Consider the following 19,956-nt stretch of genomic DNA (forward strand, 5'->3'; position numbering starts at 1 on the left):
ACTGGCCCGAAGCTTGAGGCTCCCACCGCGGGGCAAATCACGTGTGGGCTTTGCTGGCCCCTGGAGTGGAGGGGCTGCGGTTTGCTAAGCTGGATGGGAGCTCCAGAAAAAAAGGCTGCAACGTCTACCCCAAGGCTGAAGCATATTGACGTTGACGACGACGATAACCTTTTACGTTTTTATAGGTTTCGCCGTGTACAAAGTCGTATTGTTAGCCCATCATGGTATGTTTCCTCTTTTGGTGAGGAATGTTTGTTGAAACACTTCGTCTTCTCATATCGAGTATACCGCATGCTAACATGCCCCTCCTAGTCTTTCCAACCAACCCAAATTTTTGAGGAGGGCACTACTGAGGAAAAGGGTGAGAATGCTCGTCTCGCCGCCTTTGTCGGTGCCATCGCCGTCGGTGACCTCGTAAAGAGCACCCTTGGTCCTAAGGGTATGGACAAGATTCTCCAGTCAGCGTACGTTGCGCCCATCTTGCGGTCTCGACAACCCCCCTTTTAACATGATGCTAGCTCCACCGCCGAAATCATGGTTACCAACGACGGTGCCACAATCCTCAAGTCGATCGCCCTCGATAACGCCGCCGCAAAGGTTCTGGTCAATATTTCGAAGGTCCAAGACGACGAAGTCGGTGACGGTACCACCTCCGTTGCTGTTCTCGCTGCCGAGCTATTGAGAGAGGCAGAGAAGCTGGTCGACAAGAAGATCCACCCCCAGACTATCATTGAGGGCTACCGGATAGCCAGCCAGGCTGCGCTGAAGGCGTTGGAAGGATCAGCCGTTGATCACAGCAAGAACCCCGAAGCCTTCCGACAAGATCTGCTCGCCATTGCCCGAACAACACTCAGCTCCAAGGTCCTGGCCCAGGACCGCAAACAGTTCGCCGAATTGGCCGTTGATGCCGTCCTCCGACTTAAGTCATCCGACCTCAACCACATCCAGATCATCAAGAAGGCCGGAGGCAAACTCAGTGACTCCTACCTTGACGAAGGTTTCATTCTCGATAAGAAGATTGGTGTCAACCAGCCCAAGCGACTAGAGAAGGCCAAGATTCTGGTGGCCAACACCTCCATGGACACCGACAAGGTCAAGATCTTTGGTGCCCGTGTTAAGGTTGGTTCAACAAGCAAGCTTGCTGAACTTGAGAAGGCCGAGAAGGAGAAGATGAAGGCCAAGGTTGAGAAGATCAAGGCACACGGCATCAACTGCTTCATCAACCGACAGCTCATTTACAACTGGCCCGAGCAGCTGTTTACTGATGCCGGCATCATGTCAATTGAGCATGCTGACTTCGACGGTATTGAGCGTCTTGCCCTGGTCACAGGCGGTGAGATTGCCTCGACCTTTGACCATCCCGATCAAGTCAAGCTTGGCCACTGCGACGTTATCGAGGAGGTTATTATTGGAGAAGATACTCTCATCAAGTTCTCTGGTGTTGCTGGTGGTGAAGCTTGCACAATTGTCCTTCGAGGTGCCACAGAACAGCTCCTTGATGAGGCCGAGCGAAGTCTGCATGATGCCCTTGCTGTTCTGTCACAGACTGTCAAGGAGCCCCGAACCACCCTTGGCGGTGGTTGTGCCGAGATGCTCATGGCCAAGGCGGTTGAGGGCGCTGCTACCCGAGTTGAGGGTAAGCGACAACTGGCTGTCTCTAGCTTTGCCGTCGCTCTTCGACAACTTCCCACTATCCTTGCCGACAACGCTGGTCTCGACTCTGGTGACCTTGTTGCCAGATTACGCAAGGCTCTCTACGATGGTCTTACCACTTACGGCCTGGACCTGATGACCCCTGGTGGCGGTATTACTGATATGCGAGATCTCGGCGTTATCGAGAGTTACAAGTTGAAGAAGGCTGTGGTGTCTTCGGCCAGCGAAGCCGCAGAGGTAAGTACTTACCAAAGACTTTTGAAAACAGAATTCTAACATTATCAACCAGCTTCTTCTTCGAGTGGACGATATCATCCGGGCAGCTCCTCGTCGACGAGAGCGTATGTAAGGCTGGTTTAGGTAGCCGGTGAGGACGAGTCAATATGCATAGACCATGATGATCTGTAATGATACCATAGATGCTGGAAAAATGGAAAAAAGGACCATCGTGAATGAGCCTTGCCTTATGACGAACAATGAGTTTCCCATAAATACGTGCTTTTGAATGAGCAGTGTCGTGCCAGTGCCAGCAGCTCGTGACTCCTTTTTGACGCTGCCTTGCCGTTGTCACTTGAAGTTGACACTGACAAACACTGGCGCGCATTATTTGTCGCTCGCCTCTATTGTTGTGTTTATTGAATGGCAATTTTCTTTGCATTCTCCTGTTAATTCTTCTCCCGCCTCTTTGTGCTCACGTTCTCGCATTCATTTACTGCGCCAGCATCATCACGCTCTTGCGAAATACTTCTACTTTAGCATCATCAGCATCCCAAAGGTCATATAGCTATCTGCTACTTTATCATTTTCTTCTGAAAGCCTGTCATATCTCGTCAATATCAGCAAATCAACTCTTCCATTCGCCATCATTTATTGCTCCAGCAGGGTGTTTCTCGTCGCAGAGTTCTTCGCTCTATGAGTGACATCGCCAAACCAATGGAGCAATCCAAGATTGTCGACTTCTTTTCATCTTCACCGTCCTCTCAGCAATCCAAATTGCGCACCAAAAAGCGTCACAAACCGTCGCCAACCAAGGCCGCGAAAGGTGGCATCCAGTCGAGTTCACCCAACCAAAGTCGCGCAGAGTCACAACAGGCCATGCCCAAGTCAAGCCAGAAGCCCAAGAGGCAGAGATCACAGGCATCAGCCTTAGTGCCCCGTGCAGCATCTTTACATCCATCTATTCCCTCTACCCCAATCTCCAAAAACATGTCATCCCCCCAAATTACGAAGAAGCGTCGCTTGGAGGGACGCAATGAACATGTCCCCGAAACTCCCCCTAAAAAACGAGTTGTGACGAGTAGTCAAGGCCAACAAATTCCAAAACGAACAACTCAACTTGTGCAAGCAAACTCACCGCATACACCATTTGATATTTCATCTGGAGAGAGCTCTGATTCAGACTGTGTAATCGAAAAAGTTCAGCCGTCGCCAAAGCGCAAGCCTGTCGCCTCCAGCCCACGAGCTCGTCCTTCCAAGAAGCGCAGGACTGATCACCAGGAGTTAGTCAAGCGAGGGTATGCCTCTATCAAAGCATCTGTTCTCGCAAAAAGCGCAACATCGTCAAGACAGAACAAGAAACCAGCTTCTGGCCGGGGACAAGCAGCCTCTGTACCCTCTCACGCACCTTTGCCTAACTTCACCTCAAATGTTGCAGGCCCAAGCCGAAGCACTTCTGTCTCTCCAGCTCATAGGCCTCCTAATTCCAGCCAGAATGAGGATGCGATCCAAAATGATAATGAGTCGGGTTGCGACAATGAGAAGGTTCAGCTCTCTCCAAGAAAGCGCCATCAACTCGAACAACAGAAAGCCAACGTCAAGCGACGACGAGTTGGCGACTCAATGGATACCCCTGTGTCCATCGATGCAGATGACGAAGATCAACCCGACTCAGACTGTGAGGTTGTCAAGGTTCTGGTGTCCCCAAGGCGAAAGGCTGCCAAACACCGTGCTACAGCCGACAAAGATACCAAGGACGAAAACTCTCATGAGCAACGAAAGGTTGCAGCTCAGTGCAAGACCCAGTCTCCCTCTGTGACAAAGCAGCCGACGCCTGCCACTTCAGCTGTTGCACGCGACACCACACCAAGCACAACTTTGCACATCGATCTTACCCAGGAGTCCTCTGATAGTTCTGATTTCTCAGATGAAGAGACTACTACCAGTCCGGCCAAGGCAGCTCTGCAAACACCAGTCAAGCCCGCTCTCAACGTCCAGAATCCCCAAGCCACTACTATTGAGCGTATTACTAGTAGCAACACCTACAACCCCATTGTCGCTCCTGAGAACAATCTTCCCGTCAATGAACAGAGGGCGGCGTCCCCGGATGATATTATGGCTCCTTTGTGGAATTGGACTAAGTGCCCTGAGACGAAGAAAGTTCCTTCAACCTCCAGCAGCAATTTGCCGTCTCCCAGCCATGATGTGCCCTTCTCCACCGCGCCTGAATATCAGCACGATGATTCCGCGGCGAAGAAAATCAAGTTGGAAGCTCACGATAGTGACATGAAATTCATCAAGAAAGAGAGTATTGGGCGATACAACTCCGACGATGGCGAAGGTAGCAATGACGAAGAGTCTCAGGATGGAGACATGCACCCTTTCAAGCAAGAGAGCAGCTCAGTATATGCCCAATCCTCAGACGATGAAGAAGACCCCGCCGAAGAAAGTATCAAGAACATCAAGCAGGAGAGTTACTCAAACCCCATGAACATTTCTGCTTTGAAGCAATACGAGTCACATTCCGACGAAGACAGTGAGGAGGAATACCAAGGACTTCCTGACCTAAGTGACGATGAGGTTTCCCATGACGCCAATACCGACGAGGTGGAAGGTAATGAGGATGTTAGATCATCGCCACCTGTGTCATATCAGCTACCACAGGAAGACGTCTCTCCGAAAACTGTCTCTGCAACACTTGAAGAAGAAGCCATATTTGATTCGGCCGATAAGGATTTGAGCAATGCGTTCGGCAGTTCGAAGAATAATTTCTCCACTCCGATCAAAACTGAGAAGGGTCCTTCACCATCAATCTATGAGCTGCAGCCAGTTTACAGTGGTGAGAAGCTTATGCAGAGCCACACTCCAGGTACAACATCGCCGTTCCGACCTCACCATCGGGAGTCGCTTATCGGCTTGAAGAGTATCCTTAAGGGCTCGGGTGGACGAGGTCGTGCGAGTGATAACGAGACTGTGTACTCTCCATTCCCTGATATTTCTCCCCTTTCTGGAGACGAGCACGACGTTTCATCACCTATAGAACGTATGCAGCAGAGCAAAGAGCAAGCCAAGGCTGTCCGGCCTTCCGAACGCAGAGTCTCATAGAATGGGGCTGCCGCCAAGGTAAGCTCTTTCAAAAAGAAGCTTTACTCAACACCTCCTCGACGGGTTGTTATGCCCAAGGCGATGACATTGCCAAGGCTTCTGCCCAAGCACTGGACGCCGCCACTTCCAAAGGGAGCTCGATGGCTTCAACAAAGTAGGTCACATCTCTTGTGTCAAGGTGTATATACTGACATCAATCTTAGAAAAAGAATTCACGCCTTTGCCATCTATCCCTGACGATACTGCTGCCAGCAATGCAGCCCCACGACAAGAAACACCCACGAAGGTTGTCGCAAAGCGACATCCCCGCGTCAACGACACGACAGACATAGAAGAGTCTGAAGATGAACTCGAGAAGAAGCATCAGGAGCAACAGTTGGAGCCGGGAACCGACAAGCACTGGATCAAGCCTTCTGAGAAAGAAATTAAGCCCCCGATAATTCGAGATGGCGTCTCAGAACACGCTATCAAGCCCACAGTTGCTCTGTTCAAGAAGAAAATCGCCGCTGGGCAAGGGTTCAATCACGATACAAGCGACGAGTCCAATCAAAAGTACAACTGGGAAATCGACTGGAGCACGCCGGCGTCCCTAAGTGAGCGCGAATCACAAGCCGTAGCAGCGGAACTAGAACATAGGGGAATCAAGACCAGCAAGCAATACAGCAACTTTTGGTACAACCTTACAATGAAGTTTTCAAGACTTGCAGGCTCGCCTATTCCGCTTTTTACAGCAAAGAAAAAGGCACTCGACACGTTTGTTGAGGAGGCCATGCAGAACCAGGAAATCAGGCGGCGGAACAGAAACAAGGCCGTTCTGGCGCAAAAGAAAGCGAGGCGCCGAGAGAAGAAAAAGACACAACCCAAAGATGTGGATGCATTTCTCATTCGGGGGGATACAGACGCTGAGAGTGAATCCGAGGATTCCGATTCCGATCTCAACGGGGCCGGTCTGATCGCCAAAATGCGGGCGGATACCGAGAAACGGCAGAGGACATATGGAGGCGGAACGAGCTGTGGACGTCGAAGCAAGTAAGGAAGTTCAATGCCATGTGTGAGATTGGGCATTTGGGGATATGAATCGATGTATGGTCAAAATGTAATAATGCACACGTACGGATGAAGTCACATTTTTGGAGATAGCGCAGGACAAGGGGGCAGGGGTAAGTAAGCCTCAGCACTGTTGATTGACAAGGTCCCTCGATATGAGAGTTTATTAAGAAGTTTGGAGTCATCACCCGCAAACCCCAGCAGAAGGGCTTCGAGGGGTTATTATAAATAAATCGCGAAATTGCTTGTTTTTTCAACGTTTGAGATTCCATGTTGACATGAGAGCTGAAAATCTTGGAGTTGTGAGCCATGATTGGCTGTGCTTGTTCATGAGCCGCGCATATGCCGCCGAGATTAATTGACAAGGGCCCGCTTCCATTTAGCACTGTAGACACAGCTCGATGAATATCGAGATGGTTGATGGTGTAAGAAAAGAGGATATGTCATGAATTGTTGATCGTTTTTACGGTTGGACAGTGACCATCGTTAACCTGAGTGCTACAATTGTAGGCTCTTATAAGAATCAATGATCATGATAATACCTGTAGTTGCAAAGAAATTGTAGCTTGATTTCATCGCATGAACTCATAAATTACAGAAATCGATTGCTTGTCTGCATTTCTTTTGAGGTCCTGGATCAATTAGCGGTCTTACACAGTCTCCCAAAAAGATTCACGGTGCAAGCCCCTGGAGTGGCTTGATCCGATAAGGCCATGTCCACACCCATGACAGCCCACACCTTGAAAAATAAGGCAAAGGTCACGAGCTTGCTATTTTAGTATGACGGGGTACAAGCATTCCATCGTTTTCCCATCAACAGTGTGGGTGGGATCATCTCCTTGGCTGCGTTGGCGTTGTCCTCGTTTCTCGTTTTGGGATCGTCATCCACTTCCCGGTTTATCTTGACTTGCTTGTGCTCGTTCTTGTTCTTGAACTTCCTTGCCTTGTTGCTTGAATCTCACTCGTTTTCCGTCGTCTCCTTGTCATCTCCCCATCTTTTTCCCTTTTCTTCTTGTCTCTACTCTCGGCACTGCATCATTTCTTCATTCTTCAATCGTCTTCTTGTCTCGAACCCTTCAACTTTAGACTAATCACCCCCTTTGTTTTGGAGGCCACTTCTTCTCAACTCCGCGCTTAATATTGGGTAATATCTCGTCATCCCGGCCGCGACCGCTTACCATTGTCCGGGGTTGCAAAATCTTGTTCCCTCCTTCGAGTTCGGTCGTTTCCCTATGAGAGTGGGAGTCTCTCTTATCCATCCTCTTTAAGCTATTCAACCCTAGTCTCTCGTTGATCGATTGATACCATTATATCGCTCTTACCAGCACAACAAAACAACTTTTGGCCTCAGCCTCCTTTCACTTCGTTCCCTCGCTATTCCGTATCCCTTTTCCATACCAGACTTGCTTAGTACGACTTCATTTTGGCCCTATTATTTCGTTCTCGCAAACCCCAGCATTTTTGAAACGGCTCCCTCCGACCCCGACATTCAGTGCCCATAACAACGGTTACCGCCAAAACCGACAAAGCAAAGCATCCTAGCACGGCGCCGCCGAACAAAACAGAAGCGCCGCCCAAGCCAAACAACGACCACATCGCAAGCCACGATCTCGAACCAATTCACTCTTAATTGACGAACAAAAGACCCAAATCAGAAGAGGTCTACTTGCTTGAGATCCTCCGGGCGAGTCGACAGAGTCCTCTCGTCCAGCCATTTGTCCTTCCCCTGGAGATGCGACAATGATCCGTACTCTTGATATCGGCAGTGTTCTCCCCAGCCCCGACTCTCCGCCAGGGATGACGACTTCAAAGAGCTCCAAGACTTCCTCATTTCAATCTTTCGACAGTGACGATGGCAGCGTCTTGGCCGACGTTGGTCATTTTGAGGAAATTGGTCTCGACGACGACACCGTGACCCTGAAGAGCCCATCGAAGGTCGATGTCCGTCCCACTCTAGCCAAAGCCCCCTCGAGCCGAACCCTCGCAGCAGGCAAAACTGCCTCCAAAGCCCGACCACCATTCCCAACCCTCGAGACAAATGTATATACCTCCAACCCCAGAAGCACCAATTTGAGCGCGTTGACCGAGCCTCTTTCTGCTACACGACCAAAGACATTGACAAGCCCATCCTCGGCATCTCTCCCATTTCCTCGACGGCGAAGCCCAAGCCCTGCCTATTCGCTCAACCCGAGGGATCCGAGAGACCCGAGTTTCCCTCAAAAGCCTCGCCGAGGCAGCTGGCAGGCCGGCCGCGATCGCAAGTCTTTTACCGACCTTGAGCGAGAATGTGATGAAGACGATGGCGATGATATCCCCGACGGCATGTTCCTGGACAATGTGCCACTCTCCCCCCGGCCCATGCAAGAGCGCACGCCTAGTCGGCCATCCTCCGTTTCTCCGTCCCCCAATCGATCCAAAGAACGAGTTAGAAGTGTCGGTAATGGAACACCCGCGGTCGCGCAAGCTCAAGGCTCTCTTCGATCGCCAACTTGGAAGACTGATGACAATCCTCGCAGCCCAGCCAAGCAACGGGCACACAGCTGGAACGCCGCGTTGGCGGAATTGAACGCCGAGGCCAAGACGTTAACAGAGAAGCTCGAGGAACACGCCAACGAAATGGAGGAACAGCAGGCCAAGCGCCCCGCGAATCAGCGCCCCAACACCTGGAATGCTACTCAACGATCTGTCGACACGTTTGACAAGAAGCAGCGTGTCAAATCAACTCCCGAACTGCCACCTCTTCGCAAGACAAATATCATGATCGACCCTCTTCCCGTTTCGAAGGAGAAGGAGGCTGTTCTTAGCCGGACACGACCCTCGTGGCTGCCACCCAAAGACCCCGCCGAGGAGCGCCGGCATCTGAAGGAATATCAAAAGATGATGGCGGCAAGTGCCAAGGCTGAGGAGCGACGCGAAGCCTCACGAAAGGCCAAGATCGAGGGACGAGACAGCACAGCTGACAACCTGATGCAAATTTGGGAGAGAGACGTGATCCCACGTTGGAGCGATGCCATTCGCGAGCGTAGGACAAGAGAACTATGGTGGAAGGGAATCGCACCTCGAAGCCGCGGTCAAATCTGGGGTCGAGCAATCGGCAATGAACTGGGACTGTCAGAAACGTCATTCAAAGCAGCACTTGCTAGAGCTCAAGAGATTGAAGGCAGAGTCAAGGACGATAAGGGCGACGCGGAGGATGCCAGAAGGGCAAGATGGTTTCAAGATATCCGAAGGGATGCTGCACAGAAGACGTGGGAGGATCTCCGGATTTTTGAAGTTGAAGGACCATTGCACCAAAGTCTTGTTGATGTGTTGAGTGCATATGCCATGTACAGGAGCGACATTGGCTATGTCCGTGGTTGCAACGTAAGTACAACAGCCACCTCGTGCCACCTGAGTTGCTAACCAAGTCCGTCAGACCATCGCTGCCTTACTGCTCCTGAACTTGCCCGATGCCGCGTCTGCATTCGTCGCACTCGCCAACGTCCTCAACCGCCCATTGCCTCTATCCTTTTACACTGGAGATCCGGGTGCACAAGCGTCCGCATTCAACCTCATCATGCAGACACTTTCTCTCAAGTCTGCCCCTCTTCATGCGCACCTCACCAAGAAGATCCCTACTGCCGAATTGGAACGATCTTTTTCAGGAATTTTGACAGCCATTTTCACACAACACTTGGCGATAGATGAAGCAGCCCGTCTTTGGGACGTATATGTCTTTGAAGGAGATGCACTCCTAATTCGAGCTGCTGTTGCACTTCTTCTCAGCAGGGAGATGACGCTTCTCGGCGCTAAGACTGCCGACGAAGTGAAGACAATTCTTGATGGAAGAAACGCCAAGGTCTCTTCGGCCAGAGTCGCCGGAGAGGTGGGTGCCGAGGACAAGTTTATGATGTCAGTCCGTGAGGCAGGAAAAGCTTAGGCGTTTGATCGGGCCACCCGTTTGGAAAGGCTCCTGGGGCTTGAGAATCAAGCTGTACATTTGGGATAGATGGTGGACATATCTGCTCCATTTCACGGCGTTTACTACATGGAATGTGCGGGTATTTGGTTGGACGTAGAAGGCATGCTTATGAGAGGTCTCGTGAGACTATAGAGCGATTTTATCTTCGTAATTTACCGTCATCCACGGTTGGATGACGAGATTTTGAATCAACATATTTGATGATCACTCATCCGGTCCTTGTGCATCTTGCCCTTGATGTTGGAAAAGGCAAAACATCCAAGCTTAAGGGAGCCATGAACGTGTTGAGAAGCTTTAAGGGCGTAACAACCGTAATAGTTGACCATGAATTAACAATCACTTCTTGTTACAAACACGCGTGATGGTAAGTCCGAATTCGACAGCCGTCATTTGATAAAAAGTTACTCAGTCATATCACAGGCACTTTGGCATGTTTTATCTGTTGACTTGTTGGCTCGGTTGGATTTTTGACAGATCTGTTTTGGTACAGGGTAAATCATTTAACAGATATTTCAGCCTTGTGCTGTAAAACAATTTGCAATGCAAGTAAACTGGCCACTAGGCCTTGGGTGGAGGTAAAGATGCGAAGTTATTATTAATTATTGTTTTAATTAAACTGGAAACTCTTTACCACCTTGATTGTGTGTCTTACAATGAAGTGTCATGACTGTTTGCTTGAGCTTTGGGCTAAAATACGCTACTTTTACACTCCTCATAAGACAAGGCGAATAATATCTCTGCTCCAATAGCATCTGTGTGCATGCAAACCGTCAATGAAAGTAATTGACACGTTTCTACACGTATTCCCAACCACCGATTCAAATCTATTTGCTTCATCAAACGCTATTGTGACGATGAAAGAAGAGCTGGCGTGTTGTGAAACAAGCCATGCCACGTGATCACCGCCAACTTTTGACCCCTCACCACTTGCCGCGCGAAGAATGAGAGCAGACAAAAACATCCAAACACCACCGTCCCAATCATTCTCTCCACCCACTTACACCGCAAGAACCCCTCTATAACGGGCAACGCGACCCTCAGTATGCCGTCCGGATATAAGCATGGCGACACGCCAAAGAAGGCCATGGTTCGAGGCACCATCTCGTACCTCGAGTCTCAGGGCCTGCCTGTCAACAAGTCAGCCATCTTTCGGCACTTTGATCTGTCGCGATCTCAAGGTTATGCCGCGTTGAGCGTCCCCGCGTCTAAGCGCAATGATCCCGAATGGGAGGAAACGCGTGGGAGACCCCTCAAAATCTCTGAAGAAGATCAGCAGAAGATGGAGAAGATTCTCTGGAATGATGCCTACATCAATGTTAACTTGAACTGGCATGGATTGGCCAAGGAAGCTGGTGTTGAGGTTGATGTGAACCCCAGGACGCTGCACAGAACAATGGGAACGTTGGGTTACCGACGATGCCTGGGATGTCCGAGGACCTGGGTGCACAAGAAGGCTCGTGAGAAGAGAGTTGAATATGCCAGACGCATGCTTGAAGCGTACCCCCATCCACAGGACTGGAGAGCCATCCGGTTCAGTATTGAGCTCCACTTTGGATTTGGCCTTGATGGAAAGATGCGTCTTATTCCCCGACCTGGTGAACGGTTCTGCGAGACATGCGCAACTACTCCCGAGGCTGAATGGCCACGCGACTTGCGAAAGGCCCACGCTTGGGTTGCTGTAGGTTACGGGTTCAAGAGTGAAGCCGTCTTTTACGAAGATTCTACCAGCCCGAACTGCACAGGCGTCATGACCATGCAAGAGTACAAAGATCACATCCTTGAGAAGACGGTCAAGTCATGGCTCACAACCACCGGCCCCCAGAGCTTCATCCTCGAAGAAGACTGTGAGGCTTTTGCCCACGGCGCTGCAAGCAAGGTTAATCTGGTTCAGCAATGGAAAGATGAGCACGGCCTACGATACTACTACAACTGCGGCGATAGCCCCGACCTCAACCCACTCGACAGCCTGTGGCCCCAGCGCAAGCAGTGGAATCTGGATGCGCCCAAGGACTGGGAGGACGAGACTCTCCAGAAGATGGTCAGAGAGGTGTGGACAGGGTTCGATATCGAGAGAGTCAATATGTGGGTCGACTTCATGCCGCAGCGACTACAGCAGGTTATCGACTCAGATGGAGCGCTGGTGCCTTGGTGATTGTTATGAGTTTGGCGTTGTATTGTTTGTGATGCTGTTACGAAGCGTTGAATTAAAAGAAAATATGGAAGAGGTTGTCTCCGATGTCATGGTCGGACCTTCGATGTTTCTTCGACTTGGCCAAGGGGATGTCGTTGGTATGGAGTAGTTGTGGGTTAATTTTGACGAAGGATGAATGGAAAACAAGTGAGGCATGGTCATCGGCCAGCAGTAGAATTTGACATAGATGAAAAGAGAGTTCCTCATGGCAGACACCTAGTTGCTGAGTTGATGTTCGACGATGTTGAAGATGAACTACATGGGGAGCACGTTGAATACAGCCCTTTTATATGTAACACACCAAAGGCAAACTGGCCAATTATAGGCAGTCGATTCTACAGAGGCCTTTTCTCTTCTAGCATCGTTTTGGCCTTGTAGCTTGACTTCCATACCAACATCGGGTTCTCTCCAATCCTCGACCATCCAGATAACATGATTGATTATGGGAAAGAATATAAAGTGCAAGCCTCAGCTTAAGTGCCCCAGTGCTCGGCACAATGCCCGCCATCTTTGGTCTTGCCGTGGCAAACCATGTCATCCTGAGCGTTACAGGCTATCCCTTAGACTATGTACCTGCCAAGGGCCGCGAAAAGATGTACGAGGGCATGCTGGCAACATTACAGAGCTTGGAGCAATAATGAAACCCTCTGGATGTAGATAAGGGAACCACAGAAGTGAGATCCTCAATACTCACACGAGTTCGTCAAGATTCCTCAAGTCTTAGGTAGGGACCAACCTAGTAGGTATAATCTCGTTGTCAAGCTCTAAACACATGCCCGTGGCATGCTATTTCTCACAGGGCATATTCCCAAGAACGCCTAGAATTATCTTATTTTCACTGGATCGCAGCTCTGAATCACGCTCGCTATCTTCTCGGCTCTTCGGCTGCATGCCCACCGCCGCCAGTTGCCTCGCACCGCGAGCTTCAATGCTCGCAACCTCCTCCAATTTCCACCACCACAAATATTTCACTTCTCTCTTCTTCATTCTCTTTACTTACTCATTGAGATTTTTAAATTGGCTCCCACTATTATTTTCAGCTCTTTTGCTTCCATTTCCCTTCTTGCACATTCTTCAGCACCTTTGACTACCAGCCCAGCTTCTTTCACTCGCTCCTGAATATGAGTTCCTACAAGAAGAAGAAAAGTTCTTCTCGTAAGGATTTTGACGCACCTCTCGTTCAGAGATCTAGAGAAGAGCGCGAGGAGTCATCCTATTCCTGGATAAATGATTGCCTCCCGACCGCCACTTCAACTGCAGGCCTTGGTAGTCACCTCGCGAGCAACACCCATACCAAGGCATCGAACAAATTACCTGAGGAAGTTAGGAGCGTTATCAGAGACCCAAGTATTGATATAAAGGACGCAGGAACCGGTCACCACGATAATCGGATGACCAAACTTCCTCCAGGTCAGTTCCGTGAGCCGTCTTTGAGACGGGGCTATGGTATGCCGTACCAGACACCAAAAGCACTTGAAAGCGTGTCGGCACAGGGAACGAAACAAGTTGGGCAATGTGATGCTGGAACTCTAGAATCGATCGCAGAAGCACCGTCTTCAGCATTAGAATCGCAGACGTCTCTTTCAAGCAGTCGGCAACTACAACCGCCAACCAATAATGAAACTAGCAACATGGTAAGTTTTGACATGGGTACAGTTTTTGGTCTAAATGTGTACTAATAGCTCTTAATAGTATGATCTCAGTCAACGTAAACGTATACGCAGTGATCTTCAACCTGCCGGTTACCGCCCCATCGCTATGCGCCATCCCGAGACCCATGGACAAGAAACCAACAAACAGCAGTCATCAGACATAGTGATTAGTCTAGGTCACTATAAGGAAGATGAACAGAAGGCTCTTCTCAGGAGATGTCTGGAGTTCAAGGACTTATATCTTCGTTCCGATGGCGAAGCCCAACAGTTCTAGGAGACTATTGGGCACAAAGTTCATTTTTCACAGCAAATCAGTGGGAAGGTCTTACGACGAGAGAAGTGGAAACTTGTGAAAGGCTGCGTGGAAAAATGGTGTGAACCACGCAGATTCCAACTTGCGAAGGATGGACCTGCGGCATCAGGCTCCGAGCTCGTTGCACTGCTTGACCAATGGAACAAATTATATGCTGCAAAGTTTTGTTCTGAAAACCAAAATCTCTTGGAGGCAGCAGGATGGAAAAAGGCTGCTGAGAAAAGTCGAAACAGTTCCCGCTTAGATGCCCCCCACAACCCTCAGGCCAGCCATGAGAGCAGTTCCCAGAGCGAGAAAGTAGCAGAAGCATTGGACTTTGAAGTTTCTATTTGGCCTACTGTCAAAGATGAACTGATGGAGTTCGCAGAGTCGAGGATTCTTCGTTGGGCTGAAGACAAGCTACGGGAAAGGCTACAGGCACTCGAGTCTCTGACCCGGCCGCCCCTTTTGAAGGCCAACAGCTCTCCGGAGTCGTACCAGCTATATTTGAGATACCTCATGAATCGTACAGAAGCTGCTGGAAAGAATTCAAACGCAATCCGAAATACCGAGGCTGTCATGTCTATGGTACTGGACCTTCTCCCAGGTCTAGAGAAGCGCCTGCGGGATCAGCTCGGACATGTGGTCGATAAGCAAGAAGATCGTTCCGAGGCTGGTATTAGGCATGGCCAGACTAATGACGCGGATAATGACGTGGGCAATGATGATTCTGGAAGTGCTCATGAGAATCTTGAAGAAGCTGATCATGACATTGATCACAAAGTTCAAGAAGCCCAGGAAGAGATTGATAATGAGGACGAAGTCAAGACGAGACTTGAAGATGGCTCTGAAGAGGATGAAGGTGAAGACGAAGACGTCGATGATTTCGAGGAGTTATATCCAGATGAAAACAAGGATGATACCTACAAAGGTCCCGACGAACCCAACCGGCAGCATAGAGGGTCGGTCCTCGAGTCCATCGAGCCTCGTACTCCGATTGTCACTCCAAGGTCAATGGCTCAACTCCGTCAGTACGAGCAGAGGTACTGGGGCATGCTTAGAGCTGCTAAAGATCAAAAAGAGACAGCGGCTGCCGTACTTCGTTCTGTGGATGAAGAAGAACGAGAAGTGGCATCACGAAAACGAAAAGCGTCAGATTCTGTGGAGCCTGCTCTTGCTATCCGAAGCAAGTCGATGGAGCAGAGGCTCGCTGCGATGGGCACCCCGACTCCCTTAGGCAGGAAAAGGCAACGACTCAACGAACATCTGTGTAGTCCAGCGTCGACAGCTTGTTTGTCTGAGCTTCCGTCTCTTGAGGACATTTTCAGCTCGAGCATTGGTCGCGCATCTTCCGCGACAACACAACCACTTCCCAACTCCTCCAGCCCTGCAGTTCGAGTGAGTAAGAAGAGTAGCACAAGAAAGGACAGGAATAAAAGCAAGAGTAAAGTATTCCCTGAACTCGGAGATACTCCTACCGGCGCTGCTACTGCTCCTAAACTTGAAGAGTTGACAGGAGTGTCACCTGGCCTCTTTGTGACGCCTGATCCTGTAGCGCCACAGGCCAATACGCACTTCGGATTTAAGAAAAGTGACTCGTGTCGTCCTATCCAAGAGGAAAGATTTCGGGAAGAAACAGCCGAGTTCCAGGCCATGACGCCTGGTGCTCGGGAATCCATGCTCTACACCGCGCTTCGGGAGATGCGCCGGCGACAAGGTTAGACGCAACAAGTAACGAGAACTCACCCACCATAACATCATTCTGAACTCACTATCCAACTTGGATGTGATCCTTGGGGTTTGATCTCGGTCGTATTTCTTCTTTCCTTTGTTGCTATTAAGTTTGCTTCAAACTTGTCAAGGGGTTGATTACGCTGCTTGGAATTATTTTCTGGAAGTCAGCGGGAGAGGGAACCTCAAGGTTGCGGAGCACGAGAGGAGTGATTGGTTGCTTTGTAGTATAAGTGTTAGGAAGAACCAATTGCCCTTAGAGGTGCGATGGAAAGGATATGGTGCTGAGAAGATTAAAAGTCGGTATTGGTAAAGATACGTCGTGCTTAGCTGTAATGTTACAAGAATTCAAGATATCAAGAGGTGCTGCAGGCAATACTTTACAGACAAATGCTTCTTTACAAACGTGAACCGAGCCTCTACGTGGCCAGGTTAAGCAAAAAGAGAAATGACCCGAATTGCTTGCCTTAAAATGCATCCTAAAATTATCCTAAGGCTGAGTTGTTGCAGCGGCTGGGCGAGTGTCAAATGTTTGCCAGCGCAGCGGGTCAACTTCTACATAAATTCAGCACTGCCAAACATCTAACCTTCACCACAACCTCCCAAACAAATCAACTCTTCTTTGCCCACCTTTTCTTCTCTCACACCTCATCTGCCCTTGAAGCTGCCTACCTATCTCCCAGAGGCACTCCCGCCAATAGACAGATACAAACTACTTTTGGTAACGCAACTTAGCCGCCTGCAAAAATGAAGCCACGCAGACATTCGAAACACAGAAGCCCCAAAGGTAAAGAACCTGCGGGATGTAACATAATCTACTTGAGCGAATCTCCCGTCAAAAACATGCCCTCGAGCAACGCCTCAAATGACACAAACATGGCTAACGAGGCCACGGCTACCGGAGCAAACACGATCCCTCTAGGAACAGGATCAGAAGGCTCTTCTGGCAGAGCTGGCGCACCACCCAAAACGCCAAACCCGTTCTCACCCTCACCGGTTCTCACCCTCACCGGTATCAATGGGTCCCAGACCCAAGCGGGTTTGGCAGCCATACCTCCCATTGTTCTCATCGGAGGATTTTGAAGAGCCAAGAACAGGCGAAAAGCCCGGTGCTAATAACGTATGTATTCTTGTCCTTCAAATGTGTTTTTACTGACCTCATATAGAATGGGAATAATGGGAATACTACTCCTCGAACCTCACAAGAGGCTTTAAAACGATCATTTAATATGATGGAAAAGTGTCAGGCCATAGAAATGTGCCTGTCCTTGAAAGACGAATATCTTGCCATGCCCTTGGCGCTCAACCACGATCAAGGGCCCTTCTGGACCAAGGTTCTAGATGAGAAACTTGAACGTAACGTGGCTGCCAAGATCAAAAACTGGAAAGCTCTGAAGGAGTGCGTGGACTATTGGTGCCAGCTTCGACGAACACTCCTACGAGAAGGCCGCTTGCCGGCGGTATCTCAGGGTCAACCAGAGTTAGATACTCTGGTTGACTCCTGGAACAAGGTCTTCGCCAGGCGATTTTGCCAAATGCACAAGGGTTATTTTGAGAACGGCGACTGGGCTACAACTGGGAACAGAAACCAGAGTGATGGCGTATCAAACAGTACCCCCGATAATCAGCGAAAGCGGCCGCGCTTAGATAGCGGAATCTCTTCAGATGTTTCTCCCCGAATTGGGAGCAGAGAAGAAGCCAGCAGACCTCAGCAAACACAACTTTCGCCACTAAGGTATGAATATACTTGGAGTGAGGCAAATGTCGCATACTAACAGCTTAACAGAAGGCCTCCAGCATCACGAACTCCAGGGAGACCATCTTCGCCCCCAACTCAAGAACGAAAAAGTAGGCCCGCGGGCAGCTTCCCCAGGGGTCACGATTCACAGTATCCAGACAAATGGGTGGGTGATGGTGAACCCCACCGCCCTTGCCAACCACGAGGGTTCCGGGAAGACACTGTCGAGTTTGACAAAATGTCAACTCGACGCCAGAACCAACTTATCAGGACACAAAATCGTACGCTGCTCGAAAAGTTCGAGGAGTTAGGACCTCGATCAGAGCGGGGGCCAAGGAACAACCATGACTCCTACCACAGGCCTTGACTAGGAGATTCAGAAGCAATTGGTACTTTGAAAGTGATAAAATGCGAGTTACCGCCATCTCTAGGTCTCCTGATTTGGTGAAGAAGGAATAACAACCAATGGGTGACTTTTTGGACCCTGACTTTGGACTTGGTGGAGGAGACAATTTGTACAGTACATCAGCAGCTGGGTGATAGGAACAGCAGGGAAGCTATTCAACAAATGCAGATTGCGAAGAATTGATGATCCCGGTGGTTGAAACGAAAACAGGAACCGACCTAAATTCGTGATATCGAACCATCATGATCTGACTCCGGAAGATGCTCTGGAAGATCATCTCGATAAAGGTCAGGCAGTTATTCTGTTCTATGCTGTAAGGAAAGTGCTGATGTTACTTCTCTCACTTGAGAGATAATTCAGTCATACAATTTTAATTATCCAATAGGCCTTGCCTTGAGATATAACTTGTATAATGATCATAGCAGCCATTGAAAGTGATGCTTGCTCTGTATGTTGCTTGGGCTCTGAGTATCAAGGCGGGGTTGACAGAGCCGCCGCAACAACGGGAAACAAGCGAGCGACACGTGGGGCTGTTGGACCCTGGAGACAAGGGGCAAACACCTAAAATTGCTCCCTTCTTCTTTGAATCATGACTACGCTGCACCATAAGGTTCAGTCTTGTCAAGAAAAGGAAATTGGTCAATTGTCAATGCTTTCTCTTGCCATCCTGAGGTCCTTTCAAACATCATCAAGCACGTCAAACAAGCAATCAACTGGCCATTTACTCCCCCCTGTTCACGCCACAGCCATCCAGTCGTATCGGGAGCCCCCCCACTTGCTCCACCCTCTGAACCCTGGACTGTGATGCCAAGACCAGGGGTCCCGCCCATGGAACTCAACAAAATTCCCAACAGAACGGAAGAAGAGAAAAAAAATTCGAACACTTCCCAGATTCTACCAATTGACATGGTTCCTACTTTTGCTCCTTACCAGAATGGATCGGAACATCCGTTTTCTCCACCAAAAGGAAAACAGAGAAATGCTCCGGATAATTCAGTAGAGTTACACGGCGAGAAAAAGCTTGAATTCGAGTGACCCCTGAATGGCCATTGCTTAACATGTCAAGCGAACATCAGGTTAGCCGGTCGACTCCCGGTAATGCACTCTGCTGCTGTGCCGCATTTCAATATTCCCCAGGTTTGTGCAAAAGACATGACATCTTGGCCTACGACATGCAAATGAAGCTGTACAGAACAATTTCCTGACCCCAATTGAGATTCACAAGTACTCTGTACCTTCATCCCCAATGGACGGATAGCCGTTCCGTACAACTAAGGTTATCTTAGCACGAGCTGACCTCTCACCTCGGTTGCTCCCCCAAACAACGACATTTTCACATGTCGATAGTCGTAAACTCTTTAGCCATCTATGCGATAATTCGTTATTCGTATCAAGAGGCCGCCAGCCATGACTTCAACGATCTCGATACCTTCGAGAGGCGATTTATCTTGCCTGAGCTCTCTCTATCAAAAGCTCCACAAACAACCGGGGTCGGGCTTGACCAGATTTATCTCCCTTGCCCGCTGTCTGAGCTTTTCTCCCGCCTTTTGTAACCAATCGACTCGTATCCAATTCACATCGTCAACAAAATCAGAGACAGCCACGATCGGGGACCTTGTCTCTTGGCCTGAGCCGCTAAGCGTGCCCCCCCCTTCGAACGTGGTCGACGTCGACGTCGTCCCTCCCGGTTCCCCCCGTTCACCCAAAAGGGATTGATTCACATGTCGATGATCTCCAGCCCTAAGCCAGCTTGGAGCCACTTTGGCCCGCATAAGCTTGCAGCCGATTTTGAGAGGGGCGAACAATTCGAGTGTGAAAGGGCCCGGTGAATCGTGAGGCTCGTCTAGGTCACACGCTTTATTTGAACACCGTCAGTCGCCAATGAAGGCCTAAATGCGTGATAAGGCACTGCCAACCCTCAAATGGATGACGGGTTTTGTGTATTAGATACACAGATCGAAGCC

The 19,956-nt window shown here is 49.7% G+C and overlaps 6 protein-coding genes across 6 annotated transcripts; all 6 read left to right on the plus strand.

The window, feature by feature from the left end:
- Positions 1–107: 107 nt before the first annotated feature.
- FOBCDRAFT_26472 (chaperonin Cpn60/TCP-1 family) lies at positions 108–2,146 on the plus strand. Its single transcript, XM_031180258.3, has 4 exons — positions 108–224; positions 313–464; positions 519–1,890; positions 1,943–2,146. The coding sequence occupies exons 1-4, from the start codon at positions 222–224 to the stop codon at positions 2,000–2,002; spliced, it is 1,587 nt and encodes a 528-aa protein (XP_031046145.1). The 5' UTR covers positions 108–221; the 3' UTR covers positions 2,003–2,146.
- Positions 2,147–2,748: 602 nt separating this feature from the next.
- On the plus strand, positions 2,749–6,007 carry FOBCDRAFT_132020 (uncharacterized protein; the record flags this gene model as incomplete). The annotated part of the gene is made up of 3 exons (XM_031180257.3): positions 2,749–4,965; positions 5,014–5,128; positions 5,178–6,007. 3 exons carry the CDS (start codon positions 2,749–2,751, stop codon positions 6,005–6,007), a joined length of 3,162 nt encoding a protein of 1,053 aa, XP_031046144.3.
- A 1,430-nt stretch (positions 6,008–7,437) lies between these two features.
- On the plus strand, positions 7,438–10,207 carry FOBCDRAFT_26480 (uncharacterized protein). Its single transcript, XM_031180254.3, has 2 exons — positions 7,438–9,384; positions 9,437–10,207. Exons 1-2 carry the CDS (start codon positions 7,762–7,764, stop codon positions 9,938–9,940), a joined length of 2,127 nt encoding a protein of 708 aa, XP_031046141.1. The 5' UTR covers positions 7,438–7,761; the 3' UTR covers positions 9,941–10,207.
- Positions 10,208–10,824: 617 nt separating this feature from the next.
- Positions 10,825–12,511, plus strand: FOBCDRAFT_219609 (uncharacterized protein). The gene has a single exon (XM_054704066.2). It carries the CDS (start codon positions 11,025–11,027, stop codon positions 12,132–12,134), a length of 1,110 nt encoding a protein of 369 aa, XP_054560041.1. The 5' UTR covers positions 10,825–11,024; the 3' UTR covers positions 12,135–12,511.
- Positions 12,512–12,670: 159 nt separating this feature from the next.
- FOBCDRAFT_249250 (uncharacterized protein) lies at positions 12,671–16,102 on the plus strand (the record flags this gene model as incomplete). Its single annotated transcript, XM_059610878.1, has 4 exons — positions 12,671–12,768; positions 13,252–13,807; positions 13,866–13,988; positions 14,133–16,102. 4 exons carry the CDS (start codon positions 12,671–12,673, stop codon positions 15,837–15,839), a joined length of 2,484 nt encoding a protein of 827 aa, XP_059467036.1. The 3' UTR covers positions 15,840–16,102.
- Positions 16,103–16,452: 350 nt separating this feature from the next.
- FOBCDRAFT_26491 (uncharacterized protein) lies at positions 16,453–18,160 on the plus strand. Its single transcript, XM_059611342.1, has 3 exons — positions 16,453–16,968; positions 17,015–17,583; positions 17,635–18,160. Exons 1-3 carry the CDS (start codon positions 16,867–16,869, stop codon positions 17,951–17,953), a joined length of 990 nt encoding a protein of 329 aa, XP_059464594.1. The 5' UTR covers positions 16,453–16,866; the 3' UTR covers positions 17,954–18,160.
- Positions 18,161–19,956: the final 1,796 nt, after the last annotated feature.

Source organism: Fusarium oxysporum, chromosome IV, assembly GCF_013085055.1.
Source record: "Fusarium oxysporum Fo47 chromosome IV, complete sequence".
NCBI lineage: Eukaryota > Fungi > Ascomycota > Sordariomycetes > Hypocreales > Nectriaceae > Fusarium > Fusarium oxysporum.